Here is a 19,748-nt window from a genome sequence, read left to right as displayed (position 1 = left end):
ACTAAGACTCAAAATGGGGAGGGGAAGCGTGGTGGCATGCACCTACAATCCTAGCATTCAGGAAACTGAGGCAGATCGTGTTCAAGGCCAGCTTGAGTCTCCACAGAAAGACCCTGTCTCAAAAACAAGCAATAAATAGGGAGCAAAGCTCATACATATATATTTCCTGTCAACAAGAGCCAGGCTAGTTGGGAGCCACAGCAGACCATGGCCATGCCCTTGGCCATCTGAACCCCAGACAGTAGGTAACACAAGGCGGAAGCCACATAGGATGCAAATAATGAACTCACTCAACAACAGCTAGAATGGGAGAATATTCCTCTCTGATTATTCACACCAGCAAACAGTGACTTTAAAAACTTCTGTTATTGCTAAGGATGGTGGCACACACCTTTCATCCCAGCACTTGGGAGGCAGAGGTAGGAGGATCTCTATGAGTTCAAGGCCACCCTGGTCTATTTAGAACTGTGGTTCTCAACTTTCCTATTTAATACAGTTCCTCAGGATGTAGTGACCCCACCCCACCCCCCGCAACCGTAAAATTATTTTCTTTGCTATTTCGTAACTGTAATTTTGCTACTGCTATGAATCTTAATGTAAATATCTTTGGAGATAGAGGTTTGCTAAAGGGTTGCAACCCACAGGTTAAAAGCCACTGACAGAGTATTCCAGGATAGCCAGGGATGCTGTCTCAAAACAAAAAACAAAATAAAACAAACAAACAAAAAAACAACCCAACTTGTTACCTTTTTATTCACTGTGTGTGTGTAAATGTGGGTGGGTGCAGGCCAAAGACAGGGCCCATGCAGAGGACTGCTTTCGGGAGTCAGTTCAATCCTTTCCCTATTTGGTACACAGAATCAAACTCAGACCATCAGGCTTAGCCTTAGGTGCCTTTACATCAGCCATTTCATGTCTCCAAAATACTGATTTGATTAATGGAGTGTTGTGTGTGTGTGTGTGTGTGTGTGTGTGTGTGTGTGTGTGTACACATACATCCACATAGATTTTAGAGATCAGCCTCACGTGTGATCCTTCAGATACGCACTATCTTGATTGAATTTTTTAAGTCAGGGTCTCTCGATGGCCCGGGACTCACTAATTGAGCTAGGATGACTGGTCTACCTTCTTTCACCACCACCCCTTTGCCCCCCCCAATACAGTGCACCACCATTCCAGTCTTTCTTCTGTGGAGGAATGAACTCAGGTTCTTGGGTTTTTGTGAAAAGTACTTTACGAACTGTGCCATCTCCCTGGCCTTGCGAATACCAAATCTTTTTTTAACCTGACAGCATTCTGTAAGCAAGAACCCAAACAGGATTCTACAACATTCCAAGCCCTTGCTTCAACTCTCCTGACCTGTGACCCTGAGTCCACCCATCCTTTGTCCTCTCTTAATTACCTTCTGCTCAACAGGCAGCCATCTTGGCTCGCTGATGGGTATCCCCAAAGCTCTCATGTTTGCTCACCTGAATGAATGCGGATGCTCTTTTTGCTGGATCCCACAGAAACTCCACAGCATTCAGCTGGGTTGGGCTGGCCCTGGGGTCCAAGATACCAACAGACAGTGGAATATCTGCACACACACACACACACAAAAGTGCGACCGTCAGCCTCTCCCAAACACTGAGGGAAGGATCCCAGTTAGGGTCCAAACTCGTGTGGTTTGGAAACCGCTGCTAATCTGAAATTCAGCTTTGCCCATCTCTACTGGTAGACAGCCTGGAGGAATTGCTGTGGATTGCTTGATGTCTTTATCCTTTCTTACAAAACTTATGAAAGTTTCCCTTGATTCCATGTGGAAGGACTGGCTGTTGGCCTGGTATACATACCCTATCATTAGCTTTTCCCAAAGCACAGCTGAGGGCTGTGGGCAAAGCAGGGTGGCCAGTGCCTGAGCTCTTCAGCTGTGTGGTATGCCCACCCTTCCCTAGCCACTTATCAAAATCCTTGAAGGAGCCAGGCATGGTGGCACATGATGCACACAGGAGGCAGAGGCATGTGGAATTCTGTGAGTTTGAATCCAGCATGGTCTACATAGAGTTTCAAGCCAGCCAGGTTGGTCACCCTTTAAGGCTCTACATACACTCCTCTATAGAGAACTCCCTGAGGGTAGCTGAGTCACCACTGAAAGCTCTCCCTCCCTCCCTCCCTTATATATGTGTAGTTGGAAGCCTCTGCATGTTTACTTGGGGGAACATGAGTGAGAGAGATTTGTCCCCACCCCCAGCTGGCTGGGGAAAACTTCCAACTACATATATAAGTATGGGTGTGTGTGTGTGTGTGTGTGTGTGTGTGTGTGTGTGTGTGTGTGTGTATGTATGTGTGTGTGTATATGTGTGTGTGTGTGTGTGTGTGTGTATGTGTATGTATGTGTGTGTGTATGTGTGTGTGTGTGTGTGTGTGTGTGTGTGTGTGCGCGCGCGCATGTGTGCAGGAGATGAGAGGTAAACCGTGAGTATCACTCTTCATCACGGTTTTCAGAACAGGGTCTTTCCTTGTATCCGAAGCTCATCAACTCAGCTCAGCTAGCTGAACAGCGAGCACTAGGGATCTGCCTGTTTCTCCTCTCCACAGCTGGGATTACAAGAACTTTGTCACCACACACAGCTTTTTTATTTTAACACAGGTTCTGGGGATCGAACTCAGGTCCCCATGCTTGTACTTTACCAGCCAAGCCATCTATCTCATCGGTCCTCTTTCTTTCAGACTCTATAAGTTGACCAGCATGGCGCCCACCTCAGCATCTCTGCCTGTGCATCTCCAATGTTGGGACTGCATATAAGTGCCACCATGCTGGGTATCCCTGTGAGCATAAATCCAAGTGGCACCCACCAAGAAGCCCCCGACCTGGCCCAGGTGCTCAGGGTAGTACCGGCTGGGGAGACTCACCAATATCCAGGATCCGGTCCCCAGGCCTGCTCCACCGCCAGCCCTCCAACTGCTGGTGCTCTGTGTACTGCAGCCTACGGTCATGGAACACTACACGGATGATACTCTGTGGAGGGCAGATGTCGAAGACGGCCGTGTGTGGGGACTGGGAGGCCCCAAAGAGCGCGCATCCCTGCCCCTGGCCAGGGAAAGCCCTCCACCCCTCTCTAGCCCTTTCTTGGGGCTTCCTTTCCTCAGAACCCCCAGAACACGGACAATATGACAAGGGTGTTGCCTCCCAGGGCTTTCAGTATTCTGAACAGCTCCACACACATGTCTAACTAATGTGCTGCTCTGTGCAGGTAAGAAAAGTTCCGTTGAGGTCAAAATCAGGTAACCCAGAGCACACTCCACCAACGTGAGCCACACTGCCCTGGTCCACTGCCTGCCCACTTCACGGGGACAGTAGCGTAGCTCAGGGATGAAGGAAGCTGCCCCACCCTCTGATGCCTTCCTACCATCCCCGGCCCCAGGTACTCAGAGCCCACAGTGCTCCTCGGCCAGCACGCTTCGGCTCACTCACCTTCACGTATTTCGTGTTCAGATCTTGGAAGTCCCCTAGCTTCCGATTTTCCAGCAGCCGGATTTCATAGGACTGACCTGAGGGAGGGGGGCAGTTCATTTTTCCAGTTCTTTCTGTAATTTGATTTTGAGATAGGCCCTCACATCACCTGAGCTGGCCTCAGACTTGCTGTGTAACTGAGGAGGACCGTGAACTCCTGATCCTCCAGTTTCTGCCTCCTAGCCACATCTAGTTTAGCCAGAGGTTCCAGGGCTCAGAACTCGGGTCTACACACTTGTACAACAAGCACTTTACACATTCAGTTACCAAAATATTTAATTGATTTTAAAAATAATTTCTCAGAGCCAGAGAGATGGCTCAGAGCACTGGCTGCTCCTCCAAAGGACCGCCTTTCAATTCTCAGCTCTTACAGGGTGGCTCATAACCATCTACGGGGAACTGGCCTCTGAAGGCACCAGGCACACATGTGGTGTACAGACATACATGTAGCCAGAACACCCATACACATACAATAATTTTTTTAAAATTAAAAATCAAATCCTCGGATAGGCGTGCTGACACTTGGAAGGCAAAGGCAGGTAGATCACTGAGCCCCTGTCTTCAGAACAAATAAACAATCCATTTCTCAAGGCTTCATTTTAACACGAACAGCTGCTTCCTAGGAAAAGACCTTCCCAGCCGGAAGTCAGAGAGACCAGAGGAGGCTCTAAAGTTACATGCACATAAATGCGAACCTAATCCCAAAGGAAGCCAGGGCAGCAAGCCCAGGGTCTACTGGGCAGCTTTACCAGCAGCTATTAAAACTGACGGGAATGGTGATGCAGCCTAGAATCCCTGGGTAGGGAAGCTGAGGCAGGAGGATTGACAGTTCAAGGCCAGCATAGGCCATGTGGTGAGATTCTTTGTCAAAAAACAAAACAAGAAGCTGGTGAGATGGAAAGTTTTCACACTCACCCCCCCCCCACACACACACAGCTGGTGAGACAGTAAGAAGGAAAGCCTACATACACACACACACACACACACACACACACACACACACACACACACACACACACACTTTAAACAAAAGAGGCAACCAGTTAGAGAAATACCTACACCCTCCTTCATCCAGTTATGGAAACTGGGAGTGTGGCCTTAAATCAGGACAGACAGTCTCAGCAGGTAATTAAACTAAGGATTCTAAGGTAAGGGGACAATTGGAGAAAAGCCCTGGGCCCCAAATCCAATGGCATGCACAGTGAGACACACAGAAGTGGCAGAGAGGGAAAGGAGACTGTCAGAGGTGGAGAAAAGTGATGTGGCCACAAGCCAAGAACTGCCTGGAGACACCAGAAGGTTAATGGCCAACAGTGGCACCTCCCATAGGTGCCCAAGAAAAAGCCCGGCCCTGTGATTCTTCTCCTCCAGCCTTCTGAGTGGCAAGAACCAGCTGCCAAAGAAACAAGCCAGAGAAAGGATTCCAGAAAGGGCATAGAACCGGAAATCAAACCATTTGGCACAAATATCTGCCGAGTAACAATTATTCAGGGAGTACTCTGCAACTCCTGGGGCCTTGGCAGTAAGTGGAAGGGCCCCAGCCACATGTGGACGGCAGAGATTCCTGACCACAGCCTCTGGGCCTAGACCAGATGCTAGCTGTGCACAGTAATAATGCACCCTTCTCTATTCACCACTGTGTGTCTGTGGGTGTGGATGCTGTTCAGTATGGGTGTGTACCGAAGTACAATGTAAGCACCTAAGTGTGAAGGCCAGAGGACAACAGCTGTCCTTCTTCAGGCATCAGCCAACTTGTTTTTTGAGAGTCTCTCACTGGCCTGTGGCTTGCCAAGTTGGCGAGATTTGCTGGCCAGAAAGCCCCAGGGATCCACCTGTCTTTGCCTCCCTAGAGCTTGGCATACAAGATAGTGCCACCATGCCCAACGTTTTTATGTGAATGCTGGGAATCAAACTTAGCACCAAGCATTTTTATCAGCTGAGGTATGTTCTTAGCAACTAAGGCTTTTAAGCTCTGCTTCTAGCCCCCCCCTCCCCCACCACTGAACCAAGAGTCCAGCACTCCCTAGACCTGGACATACTAAGGGACTTCCACTCCCTAACTGGTTTTTCCAGGGTCCTTGCCTTTACTGAAGAATGTAGATGGTGTTGGCAGAGGTCCAAGGCCCAAGTGGTCATTACAGGAGCCCAGGGGGGCAATTAGGACTGGCCCCAGGCTCTGCAGGATGACCTCTACTCAGGCCCAGCAGAGGCAACTTCTACCAGATAGAGAATTGTTTCCAAGTCTGTACCAAGAGGTAGTACTGCCAGGTCAGGCCCATTGCGTGGATTGTGGGCCAGGATCCCATGGTGAGCTTCTCCATCACATGGGATTCTAGCTTATGCTCTTCCCATGCAATCTCCCCGGTCCTTCCTCTAGCACCCTGCCCCTCCCAAGTCATCTAGCTGCCCTGTCCATGTGTGCCTCAAGGCTAACACACTGGGACCAGACTGCCTTCCCCACCCCTCACAGGGAGTCAGGGTCACATGCTGATAAGCATGGTCACAGAGACCAAATTCACCTTGAGTGGCTTGGCCAGTACTATTCTGTACCAGCTTTGGGAAGAAGGGAACTGGTTCTCTGAAGGCCTGGATCACGTCTGGGGTCTCTGTATAATTATTGGGGTTTTTGTTGTTGTTTTGGGGGTAGGGTTGGTTTTTCGAGATAGGGTTTCTGTGTGTAGCCCTGGCCATCCTGGAACTCACTCTGTAGCCCAGGCTGGCCTTGAACTTGGAGATTCTCCTGCCTCTGCCTCCAGAGTACTGGGATTAAAGTGTGCACCACCACCTCCCAGCCTAATTGTTGCTTTGTTTGGCTCACAGCTGCTCTACTTGGCACACAGTGTGGGTGCTGTGCCAAAGCCTCAATGTGATTTCATATTCTGGTGTGTATATGTATAGTGTTCTTATGTGCAAATGTATGTACATACATGGAGGCTAGATTGTGTCTTCCCTCTCAACCACTCCCTGCCTTATCTTTTTGACTGATTTGATTTTTGTTTGACTGGCTGATTGGTTGGTATTGTTTTGTTTGAGACAGGGTCTCTCCATGTAGCTCTGACTGGCTTGAGACTTCTATACAGAGCAGGCTGGGCTTGAACTCACAGACATCTGCCTGCCTCTGCTTCTCAAATTCTGGGATTTGAGAACCATGGTGCCTGGTTCTTTACCACATCTTTTGAGATAAGAGTCTCTCACTGAACTTCGAGTTCAGTTAGGCTGGTAAGCCAGCAATCCCCTGGGACCCACTTGTCTCCACCTCCTCAGTACTGGGAATACCAGCACCAGCTCTTTTTCTTTCTTTTTTAAGATTTAATTTAAAATTCTTGTTTGTTTATGTGTGCATGCTTATGGAGGTCAATAGAGGGGTTTTGATTCGCTGGAACTGGAGTTACAGGCAGTTGTGAGCTTCCTGGTGTGGGTGCTGGGTCCTCAGAGACAGTACCAGGGGCTCATAACCCAAGCCATCTTTCCAGCCCCACGATGTCCAGCTTCTTATGTGGGTTCTAGGGGGTCTCACTCAAATCCCCATGGATGCACAGCAAACATCTTACCAGCTGAGCCACTTCCCAGGCCCCATGTCAAATCCTTTACAATGCTCTTCTGTTACAACTACGGGGTTTTGCACAGGGTTTAACACACTCCTGCCCTGAAAGGCTTTTTTAAATTTTCCAGGTACATCAAACAGTGAAGGGACAAGGACAGGGACAGCATTTGAACAATTCCTCCATGGATGAGGAGACAGGTCCACTCATCCTGATTACGGACGGGGCACAGGAAGCAAGGCTGGAGCATGCAGGTAGCATGGGAGAGGACTCGGAAGAAGGGGCAGGGTGTCTATGGTCAAGGGAAGGGATGAATATGACAGAAACTCCAAGCAAAGGTGCAGCAGGCATGAGGGGTTCCGCTGGACAGCGACAACCAACAGCCTCACTCTTGGGAGCACACTGGTGGCAGAGGCGACTGGGACATCCATTTGCCAAGGTCTCTCCACTAGCCAATAGCAGCACAGGAGTCCTGCTGGATGAAAGTACAGGCCCCCAGAGGTTCCCAGGACAAGCTCCAGTACCTACTGTGTGACAGGGCCAGGCAGTTGTGTGTGATTCTCTTTCTACTAATCCTGTCTGGAAGGCATGTGCTTAAGGCTACCCCAAGCATCTTACAACATCCTTCCAAGTTAAGACCTTTCCCAACATCCTAAGCAATTATTTAAGAATGGGAAGGAGAAAAGAATCCTTACAGGAAATGGGAATTTCAATTTGAGAGTTCTGAAACAGAGGAGTTCTTGTGTTGTTTTGCTTGTTTCTGACATAGGGTTCCCAGATAACAGAGAATGACCTTAAGCTTCTGCTCTTCCTGCCTCTGCCTCCCGAGAACTGACATTACAGATTATTGACACACCGTTATCCTCAATTTACGGGGTTACAGGACACTGGGGTCAAATGCCAGGCTTTGTTCATGTTAGGTGAACACTGAGCCAACCAAATTACACACTCTCAGACACCTATCACTTTAAACTCGAATCAATATTAAAGTACATATTACATCTTCACAGAAGAAATCACAATCACCGGGTGGTGGTGGCACACACCTTTAGTCCCAGCACTCTGGGAGGCAGAGACAAGTGAATCTCTGAGCTTCAGGCCAGCCTGATCTACAGAGTGAGTTCCAGGACGGCCAGGGCTACACAGAGAAACCCTGTCTCAAAAAACAAAAAACAAAAAAAAAACAAATACCCCAATCAACCAACAACAACAAAAAAATCACCCACAATCATGTACCATAAAAATAATAATAATAATGGGGTAATAATAATGGGGAAACATTGTTCTTGTGGGACCTCTTAGAAGCCTCCCTCCCTCCCTCCCCATCCTGGTCTCTGCATTCTGAAATGGGGATAATACTGACATTGAACTGGTGCAGAGCATTGGACAGGTGACAGTGTGCCCAGTAGGGGATCTGGTGCTGCTGGAAGGTCGGAGGGGCCTGGCAGGAGGAAGTAGATTAAAAAAAAAAAAAAAAAAAAAAAAAAAGACAGGCAGGTGACACCACAAAACAGCTTCAAGGAAATTCCCCGAGAAGACCCAGCCCAGTCTTCTACTTGCAATTGTTAAAGGCCTGCCAAAGGACAGCAGGGAAAGAGCCCCAGGTCACTTTGTGATGTAAACTAACCCTTGGCAGGTGGCTCCCAGCCCAACCCGGGGAGCCAAGGTGACCTGGGAGTGGCAGGAACTGAGGCAGGACTCACACCACCCACTGAAGACAGTGGTGGCTGAGCACCCAGTGACCCCTGCCTTCTTCAGTCTAAGAATACTGTCGCTCTCAGAGGGGTGGGGGCTCCCTGGAGTAGTTTAAGTTCAGTTCAACTTAACCTCTACCTCAGAGAGATGGCTTGGAACATGCCCAAAGGGGCCTGGGCCTCCAGAATGGGCAAGGAAATTCCCAGATTCTGTGATTCTGTTGGCTTTGCCTGCTGGCCCCCTTGTCCTTCCTCACTTGAGCCATGAGGACGAGGTAGAGGTAGAAGAGGTAGTGAAACACACACACACACACACAGCCACATAAATCTTATTTTCTTCTTAAGTCAGCAATTATCCACCTGCAGGTCACAACCCCTTGCGGGTCACATGACCCTTTCACAGGGGTTGCCTAAGAACACCAGAAAATACAGCCATTTACATTACAATTCATAGCAGTAGCAAAATTACAGTTAGGAAGTAATGTTATGGTTGGGGGTCACCACAAGACGAGGGAGTGTCACAGCATTAGGAAGGTTGAGGACCACTGCTCTAACGTCCCTGGCAGTGTCAAAGTTCCTCAGGTGCCAGCCGCGATCAGGACCAGGAAGCAGGGAGTCATAGTGGCTAGGCCCCTGCCATTAGAATAAGGAAGCGGCTCAGGAGGGATATGCAGGCCAGGAAAGGGCATAGCTGAGTTTCAACAAAGAGATTTATAGGTGTCCTGGTGACGTCAGAGGGTAACCTGCAGGGGTAGGCTCTGGGATTGAACTCAGGTCATCAGGGATGATGACGAGAGCCTGTATCTGCTGAGGCACCTTAGGGGCCCACAATACGGATTTTCATAAAATCCCACATCCTTCCTGTGGACTTTCTTCCTCTTCTGCCCTTCTTCGCCATTCCCGGCAGTCCCCTGCATCATGGTGAAGTCACAAGGCCCAGGGGCAACTGTCCCACTGTTCTCCTGAACATTTCCACGGTTCTTGTTCATAGTCAATTCCACCATAACCCCCGAATGCAAGTAAGAGCTGGAGCTGGTGAACCAAGTCGAGCATGGAATCTTCCTTCCCCGTGAATGATTAAAAGATGCTAAGTAAAAATAATAGAGTCTGGTTCACATCAAGTTATCAAACACATCGGACTGCTAACGTCCTACAAGGCACAGATAGGAGGAACAGGTGGGTCATTATCTGGATCTTCCACCATGCTGGAGGAAGACTGGGCGAACATTCTAGCTGACATTTTGACAACCCTCATGTGATGGTGAAGACTGAGTGTCAACTTGACAGGATCCAGAATCACCCAGGAGACAAATCTTTGGGCACATCTGTGAGGAACTTTCTAGGTTAGGCTAACTGAGGCCGCAAGACCTATCCTAATGTGGACAGTACCATTCCATGGGCAGGGGTCAATACAAAGGACAGGGTGAGCCGGGCGGTGGCTCACTCCTTTAATCCCAGCACTCGGGAGGCAGAGACAGGCGGATCTCTGTGAGTTCGAGGCCAGCCTGGTCTACAGAGTGAGATCCAGGACAGGCACCAAAACTACACAGAGAAATCCTGTCTCAAAAAACCAAAAATAAAAAATAAAAAAAAATAAAAGCCAGGTGAGTATGCAAGCCCGTCCACATCTCAGCATGTGAGAGGTGGAGACCCCAGAGCAAGCTGGTTAGCCTAAAAACCAAGCCTCAAACTCAGGGTTCAGCAAGAGACCCTACTTCAATGGATAAGGTGGACCATGGTGAAGGAAGGTACTGGACATCAGTCTGTGCTGGACATTTAAAATATAGACACCCACACACATGTGTAAACACATGCCCATATACACACACATGCAAACACATTGACACACACACACACACACACACACACACACACACACACACACACACACGAAAAAAACTAGCACAAGGCTGCATCAAGCAGGAGTATTGACAGCTAAACCCTGGGAACATACTAAAAATGCCCACCATTGTGTTCCCAGGAAACTGTACCACAGAAGCAGACAACAAGGCACACACACTCACTTAGGATCCAAGCTGGCATCATCTGGGCACAGAGGAGGCAAACCTAAATGGAGTAACAGTATACAGTCACCCGGCCTGCATCCTTCAGAATCAAGGTAGATCGGGGGAAGTGTGGGCTAAACAGCTGATGGTAGAGAATGAATACAAGGCCTCATTCTCGAGGGAGCGTCAATCAGGCCAGGAACCTGTCTCAAACGACACTGTCCAGGGCTGGAGTTTAGTCCTATCAAAGAGCACTCACCTAGCATGCTCAAGACCCTGGGGGTTTGATTTCCAGCACATTAAAAAAACGGGCGTCAACAGGGCAGGGTCACACTCTGCAGCCCTGGCTGGCCTCTAGCTCACAAAGATCCACTGTCTCTGCCTCCTGAGTGCTGTACTAATTAAAGGTGTGCACCACCATGCCAGGGCCTTATCAACACTGTTGAGGCACAGGACTGGTGCTTCTATTGCTATACTTCTTCAGTTTGGGAATATGAGATAATGTCCTTGCAGGATGGGTCAGCTGGTAAAAAAAAAGATGCCTGCCACTAACCCTGAACACCTGAGCTCAAGTTTGGGACCCACATGATAGAAGGACAGAACCAACCTCCATGGGTTGTTGGCAGACCTGCACATGTATACATACACACACAAATAAGTTAGAAAAAAAAAAGTCCTTGTTTTCAAGAAACATACAGTAATGGGAATAAAGGGTTATGTTGTATGCAATGAACTCTGAAATGATTCAAGCAAGACACTTGACATCAGCCACCTTGGACCTCCACAGGCAGGCACGTATGTTCGCATGCACTCCCACACATCCAAACATGCATACACATGCATACCATGTACACATATGCAAACATACATACACTTATCTACCTATTGTAGATGCAGAAGCAGATAAATACAGACAGACTCACACAAGCTGTCTTCTGACCTCCATCTGTTGCCAGTGTATACATACACCCCGACACATACAAATATATACGCACCGAAAATAAAACATAAATTTTTAAAAATTAATTTTAAAATAAAAATAAAATTTCAAGTGCCTTAAGAAAACCGTTAAGAACAGACAAGATGGGAGCATATTAGGAAGAATCTGAAGAAACACAAACCAAGAAGACTGGCCAGTGCCTCGAGCTGTTCCAGGCCACAGGCGATGCTCAGGGCAACGGTGGTTGCTATTTCTTCTTTCGGAGTCAAGTTGGTGCCCAAGGCTAATCAGACAGGTGGGCATTTGAGGAAGGGGAACCATAAGAGGCACAGAACATGTGCAAGTCATATCAAGGAGACAGGAGGAGGCTCCGGCCCAGTCAGCGGAGACGCCACAGTGCAGGAGCAAGAGATGCAGCTCACACTCACTCACCTAGTGTGCACGAGGCCCTGGGTTTGCTACCCAGCAGTGAATAAACAGGGTATAAAGGTGCACACCCGTAATCCCAGAAGTCAGGAGAAGCAAGAGGACCAGAGTTCATTTTAGGCTCCATTGTACTAAGTCCGCCTGGAATCCTGTCTAGAAAAGCAAAGAGCCCACAGTGCAGGGTGACAGGAGGTCCAGGGGATGCTAAGTCCAGGGGATGTGACTGTGGGGTATGGTAGGTCAGTGGTAAAGGCACAGCAGCCTGCAGCTTAGACCGAAGCAAGAAGGGGAAAGGGAGGCAGGATCAGGGCAGATGCCCTGGGGTTGAGTCCAGACTCTCCCAGGTTTGGTCCATGTGACCAAGCAATCTCTGGTTTGGGTTTGATTTTTTTTTTTTTTTTCTGTGATGGAACCAAACAGAGCCCTCATCTATGTTAGGCAAGCAATCTACCACTGAGATATACCCCTAGTCTCACAGGCAAGTTGTAAAGTTATGCGTGTGTGTGTGTGTGTGTGTGTGTGTGTGTGTGTGTGTGTGTGTGAAAGAGAGTTAAGTGTGTTATGTGCTGCACATGCGTGTGTGTACAGGTTCCTGAGCAACACACAGAGGCCACAAAGGACATTGGTTGTCTACCACTCTGTCTTATTCCCCATGTGCGCTGGGGATCTGAACTCTGGTGCTCATGTCGGCCCAGTGTTCTCCAGCCATTCAGCCATTTCCCCAGCTTCCAAAGGCAAGTTTTCAACCTCCCTTGATACCTGCAAAATACTGTCTGCAGCACTTCTGACGAGCGCTCTCCACAACAGGACAGTTAGGGAAGGGAAGCGCTTTTCCCCTCCTGCCCCACCCCTGCACCAGCCACAAAGAACTCTCCTGCAGCATCACCACCCTGGACCCCCAGCACTCAAGGTACTGAAGCAGGAAGCAGCCAGCAGACCCATCCTCAGGACTTGGACTCTAATCAGACAGCCAACTGTCCCCCCAAGGAGCCAGCTCCTGCGTACACAGTGCTGCCCAGGGCAGCCTATCCCAGCTGGCCTCCGATGGGCAAAACCCACCAGGTGCCTTTGCAAGAATGGCATACAAACCAGAGTAGTTCTACCCAGTGGGCAGGACCCAGAGCAGGGCCTTCTGCCCAGATCACTATGTTCCCAAGAACAGGAGGCAATTGCCCAGGCCAGCCAAGATTTATAGGTTGTTTACTTTCCAACAGTTGCTGGATCATTCGGGGAATGAATGCCACGTAAAATATATAAGAGGTCATTATCACCTCAGAGAAAGGAGGGCAACGTGCCAAGAGTCCAGTAAGAATGACAGAGGAGGAAAAGCACAGTGAGGTGGCCATGCAGTCCAGCACGGGTGATCTGTCTTGTCGCCCTAATGTGTATGGCACTCTGCAAGTACCCGTGACTGTGCTCGAGTGCACTCAGTCAAGGAGCCAGCACACTGCAGGACAAAGGCCTTTCTGTCCAAGGACCTAAGTCCTGACCCAGAAGGTCCATGACCTATGTGCCCTTGGAAGGCCTTAACCTCCTTTCTGCTGAGTGTTGTGGATGAAGTATCATGCCCGACACACAGTAAACCCCCAGTCAGAATATGCAAGATAGATGTGTGTGGGTATGTATACCACCCCCCTCCAGAAAACCATGACTTCTCAGAGAAGGGGCTGCTGCCAGGGCTGGGTCATGGCAAACACCGGAAGAACATGAAGCACCTTATAGTGCAAAAAGTGAGGAAATGCTCAAGGCACATGTGACATGAGTCAGGCAGAGGAAGTCCCTACGGCATTGCCAGGACAGCCTGAGCACCGAACTATGTTACAAAGAACTCATGTTAATTTGCCAATGTGCCAGGCGGCTGGACCAGGGCAGGCAGAACGGGCAAAGAAAAGAACAGCAAAGCAAATTCTCTTTCAAGATTCTTTATTAAATAATGTATTTATGGGGCAAAACAACCACAGGGAGTCAGCTCTTTGCTTTCACAGTGCGGATGGATCCCAGGGACTGAACTCAGGCCATCAGGCTTGGAGGCAAGCACTTCTACCTGCTGAGCCTTCTTGCCAACACAGGAAATTCTTTTTTAGATTTTTATTTTTTCCTTTTGTGTGTGTGTGTGGGGGGGGGGGGGGGGGGGGGTAGAGATCAACGTCAGGTGCTGCCCTTTATCATTCTCCACGTTATTTTTGAGACAGGGTCTCTCACTGAATCTGGAGCTCATTGATTTGGGGGGCCAGCTGGCCAGTGAGCTCCAAGGATTCGCTTGTCTTTATCACCCCAGTACTGGGGCTGAAAGTCTGCACTACCACACCTGGACTTTTTTTTTTTTTTTTTTTCTCCCTTGGGTGTTGGGGATTGAACTTGGGTCCTCATGCTTGCTTGACAAGCTTCTTACCGACTGAGCTATCTTATCTACTCCAGCCTAAGAAAACCCCTTACAGCAGCATTTCTAACACAGGCAACTACATCAGTATCCGTTTACAGGGGTCAAGCTGTCAGCAGAGCCTGAGTATTTGTTAGCTGCACAGGAGGATGTACAACTCCACTCACTGAACAAGAACCCGACACATACTGTCTCAATTCTGTCTGCAAGGCGAACATCACTAGCCCTGCAAAGAAACCAGTCACTTCCACAACTCTTGATCCAGATGTGCAAACTCTAAATAAATGTCATTGTGCAAAACTGGGGGGGGGGGGCCCTCAGGAGATGGCTCAGTGTATAAAGTGCTTGCTCTGCAGGTACAAGGGCCTGAGTTTGACTCCTGGAACCAATGTTTTATTTTGTTAAAAAAACAAAAACAAAAAAAACAAAAAAAAAAAGGAAAAAAAAAACCCACAAAGGCCATGCAGGCCGGATCCAGTAGTTAATGCACACCTTTAAACTCAGCAGTAAGGAGCCAGACCCAGACAGCTCTGTGTGAGTTCCAGGTGCCAGGGATATATATACAAAGGGACTGAAAACACAAAACAGGACACAGAGTTTTTGATGCTTACTAGCTAGCCAGCCTAGCTGACTGCGTGGTTCCAGGTCAGTACTAGACCCTAAGTCGAAACAGACCCCAAGTCAAAAAGCAAGTGGAAGATACTTGGAGGAAGGGCATCCACAGTTATCCTCTGGCCTCCTCATGCACATGTACTCGTACACACAAACACACATAGAAAAACTCAGGAGGCTGGGAGATCAGTGGTAGAAGATGTGCTTAATGTTTTCAAAGCCAGCTGAGTGGTGGTGGCACACGCCTTTAATCCCAGCACTCAGAAGGCATAAACAGGTGGATCTGTGTGAGTTCAAGGCCCGCCTAGGTCTACAGAGCAAGTTCCAGGACTGCCAGGACTACGCAGGGACACCGTCTCATAAAACAAAAACAAACAAAAAGTTCAAAGAAAGCCCTGGGTTCCGTCCCTAGCACTACCATTTCCCACAAAGAGTATACCAGAGGGAAGAGGGAGGTCGGATAGTTGGGCACTGGGTGCTAAAACAAGTCAGAGTGTTCTACAGTATGGTAACCTCAGAGCTTCTTACTGGAGTCCCATAATCCAACAACTGCGAAGCTGAGGAGTCACAAAGGGTTCAGGCCAGCCTGAGCTACACAGGGAGGTCCTATCTCAAGAAATAACAAATGAATAAGAGGGAGTTCAAAGGCTCCCAACACACACACACACACACACACACACACACACACACACACACAGAGCCATAACAACTGTCTACCAACTAAAGAACAATTAAATAAGATATGGACACATTGCTCGCACAGTAGAAGATGGTTCTATGATTTCAAAGAGTCAAGGTTTTGATGCGTGGTTATCATGGCTGAGCTGCAAAAAAGTCATCTCAAATGGCCAACAATCCAGGACACCATTAATATGCAAATTGAATGTCCGTGTCCATGTGTGTCCATGCGGAGGCCTGCACGCAATGTCAGGGGTTTCCTCCATCAATCTTCCTTTTTCTTTTTTCCTTCCTTTTGGTCAGGGTCTTTCACTGAACCTGGAGCTCACTTGCTCGCAAGCCCCAGGGACCCTCCTACCTCTGCTTCCACAGTGTTGGAATTGAGGGTGCACCATCACATCCAGCTTTTTTCCCCCCCTGAGGGATTCTGAGGGATTGAACTCAGGTCCTCATGCTTCTGTGACAAGTGCTTTACCATCTGAGTCATCCTTCCAGCACCAGAAAAGGCAAATTTAATAACAATAGGATGTGGATTACTGAGCAATAGGTGGTACTCAACTTGATGCCCATTTATTGATGTAATGTATTCAATAAGCTATTTGTGCTCCAGAAAGGTTGAGGTGGCGAAGACTGACTGCTCATGGATGCCAAGGACAGAAATCAAAATGATGTTGGTGTATTTAGCTGAATATACTGAAAAGCATTAAACTGCCTTTTTCAGATGAGTCTTGCTATATAGTCCAGGCTGGCCTTAGACTGGAAATCCTGCTGCCTCTGCCTCTGCTGTAGGGAAAAGTGACATGCTGGGACACAGTGACAAGCTGAGATTTGCCACCACACCCGGCTGAACTGTACACTTTAAATGGGTGGTTTGCATGTTGTAGAAATTACACATCCCAATAAAGCCATTTTCTAAGAACGCTTTTAACAGACAGACCAAGGGCTGGAAGAATGGCGCAATGGTTAGGGCACTGGCTGATCTTACAGAGAACTGAACTTGGTTTTACCTTGGCGGCTCTCAGCCATTTCTAACTCTAGTTCCAATGGGTTTAATGTCCTTTCTGCCCTCCACCAGCACCAGACACACAGGTGGTGCACATACAAACATTCAGGGTGTGGTGGTCAGAATGAGTATGGCCCCCACAGGCTCATGTTTGAATACTTGGTCCCCAGTTAGTAGAACTTCTGGGGAAGGATTTCGGAGGTGTGTCACTGGGGATGGGCTTTGAAGTTTCAAAGCCCTCTCCAGGCTCCCTCTTTCTCCCCTTCCTCGCCCTGTCTCCCCCTCTCTCCCTTTCTCCCCGCTTCCGTGGATCAGGTTGTAAAGCTCTCAGCTACAGCTAGGGCTACAGCATCATGCCTGCCTGCTTCTTGCCAGGATAATGGTCTAACCCTCTAAATCTATAAGGAAGCCTCCAATTAAACAAGAGTTGTCTTGGTCACAGTGTCGCTTCACAGCAAATAGAACAGTGACTAAGACATGGGAAGAACACTCATGTGTAAAATAAAAAATAAATCTTAAAAAAAAGAAAAGACAACAAAAGCCAGGTGTGGTGGCACATGCCCATAATCTCCAGAAGCTCACAAAATCGAGTGTGGCCTGCATACCTGTAATTCCAGCACTTGGGAGAATCAATAGTTCGAGGCCATCCCTTACCTGGACTATAAGAGACCCTAGAGAAAGGGAAAGAGATCTGGAGGAAGGGAAGGAAAGGAGGAAGGGTACCACTGTATGTTCTGAGGCAACTCATACAACCTCTCTAAGCCTCAGTTTACCCACCTATGAAATGGATGGCTGAGGTACCAAAGCTAGCTCATGCTTCTATAATCTGAATACATTTATTATAATCACCAGCAACTTGCAGATTCTGATCAGTTGTCCTGGTGATCCTGCACTTAGGAGGCCGAGGCAGGAGGATCTGAGGCCAGTCTGGTCTACAGAGTATGTTCCAGGACAACCAGGACTATTCATAGAAACCTTGTCTTTATTAAAAAAAAAAAAAAAAAAAAAAAAAAACAACACAGAAAAAAGCTGGAGAGATGGCTCAGAGGTTAAGAGCACCGACCGCTCTTCCAGAGGTCCTGAGTTCAATTCCCAGCAAACACATGGTGGCTCACAATCATCCGTAATGAGATCTGGCACCCTCTTCTGTATACATAATAAAGATTCTTAAAACGGGGGTTAGGGATTTAGCTCAGTGGTAAAGCTCTTGCCTAGCAAGCACAAGGCCCTGGGTTTGGTGTCAAAAAAAAAAAAAAAAAAAAAAGATTCTTAAAAAAACAGAAAAAGCTGGGCGGTGGTGGTGCACGCCTCTAATCCCAGCACTCCAGAGGCAGAGCCAGGATTCCGCATTTCTGTAGGGATGCTAGTTCACAGACATTTTGAGAGCAGGGTAGGATAATAAATGTCCTGTACTTGGGGTGGGGAGTTCTAATTTTTGCACTTTGGATTCCTAGAACACCTGACCTCTCCCTCCCATTCTGGATCCACAGAATCCTCAGTAACGAGATGGAGAATGGAAGGTCAAGAACACCTCAGGTTCTCTGAGGGACGGAATGGTCTTCAGTGAGCAAGGCAGAGTCCTCTTCAAGGGAGAACAGACCCCTGTGTGTACTCAGCCCTTTCTCTACTCCATTCCAGCCTACACAGTGAAAGCAGATCCCTAGCCTTCTACCCTGAGGCTCAAACACAGAGGAAGAAACTCCAGAAGCCACGTGACTGCCACCCTTGAGTCCCAGAGAGGAACCAGGACTGTACTCGGAGATGGTTAGGACCCCACTATGTAGGGTGAAAAGTGTTATTCCCTCCAGGCCTCAGTTTTTTCATCAATTAGATGGGTTGGAAGAAGTGGCCCTCAGGTTATTCAAAGGTCTTTCCTATGCAAAGATATGTAGAGGGGCTGGGCTGGAGAGATGACTCAGTGGTTAAGAACACTTGCTGCTCTTCCAGAAGACCAGAGTTCAGTTCCCATCACCTATACATATCAGATGGCTCATAACCACAAGTAACTCCACCTCTAAGGCCTCTGGCTCCCTCTTATAGCCCCCATGGGCACCTGTACCCAGGTGTGCACCCACCCACTTACACATACACATGAGTGAATTTTTTAAAATTGAAGGCATGTGGACAGGACTGGGGATGAAGCCCCGTTGTAAAGTACCTGCTTAGCATACATATTACATTAGCTTTGATCCCTAGCACCATAAAAACTGTGCCTGGCCTGATGTAATCCCAGCACTTAGGAGAGAGAGGCAGAAGGAGGAGGAGGAGGAGTTCAGAATCATCCTTGGCTACATAGTGAGTTTGGAGATGTTAACTGGACAGATCTAAACTAATGAAGAGAGCTGGACATGGTGGTGCACTCCTGTACTCCCAGCTCTTTGAGGTGGAGGTAGGAAGACCTAGAGTAAATGACAGGTTTGGTCGCTAGCAGGTTCAAGGCCAGAATGGACTACATGAGACCCTGTCTCCAAAAGCAGAGGCTGGTGAAGGGCCTCCCAATAAGCCCTGGTGACCCAGTTTCCATGCTGAGGACCCACATTGTGGAAAAAGAGAACCAATTTCTCTACATTGTCCTCAAACCTCCTCAGTGGAATCACAGTACACTGTGCACCTGCCCTCTAAACACAAAGTAAATAAGTAAATGTAACTTTTAAAATTAAAAAATTATGGGGCTAGAGAGATGGCTCAGTGGTTCAGAGCACCAGCTGCTCTTCCAGAGGACCCAGGTTCAACTCCCAGCACCCACATGGCAGCTCACAACTGTCTGTAACTCCAGTTCCAGGGGACCTGGGACCCATGGCAAAACACTAATGCACATTTAAAACAAATTTTTTTTAATTAAAATAAATTTTAAAGTAGCCATGTGGTGGTGGTGCAAGCCTTTCATTCCAGCACTTGGGAGGCAAGGGCAAGGAGATTTCTGTGAGTTCAAGGTCAGCCTGGTCTATACATACAGTGAGTTCCAGGACAGGCA

At 48.3% G+C, this 19,748-nt stretch overlaps 1 protein-coding gene across 1 annotated transcript in view; it reads right to left on the bottom strand.

Annotated features, from left to right (window-relative positions):
* The window catches only part of Tfcp2l1 (transcription factor CP2 like 1), a 57,114-nt gene that overhangs the window by 22,445 nt on the left and 14,921 nt on the right, over positions 1-19,748 (bottom strand). Inside the window, exons 3-5 of the mRNA XM_036202785.1 lie at positions 3,455-3,531; positions 2,893-2,998; positions 1,470-1,576 (exon numbers count right to left, since the gene is read on the bottom strand). Of these exons, the coding sequence (XP_036058678.1) occupies positions 1,470-1,576; positions 2,893-2,998; positions 3,455-3,531 (290 nt within the window). The remainder of the gene's footprint in view (positions 1-1,469; positions 1,577-2,892; positions 2,999-3,454; positions 3,532-19,748) is intronic.

This window comes from Onychomys torridus, chromosome 11 (assembly GCF_903995425.1).
Source record: "Onychomys torridus chromosome 11, mOncTor1.1, whole genome shotgun sequence".
NCBI lineage: Eukaryota > Metazoa > Chordata > Mammalia > Rodentia > Cricetidae > Onychomys > Onychomys torridus.
This window is presented reverse-complemented; position numbering and strand designations above follow the sequence as displayed.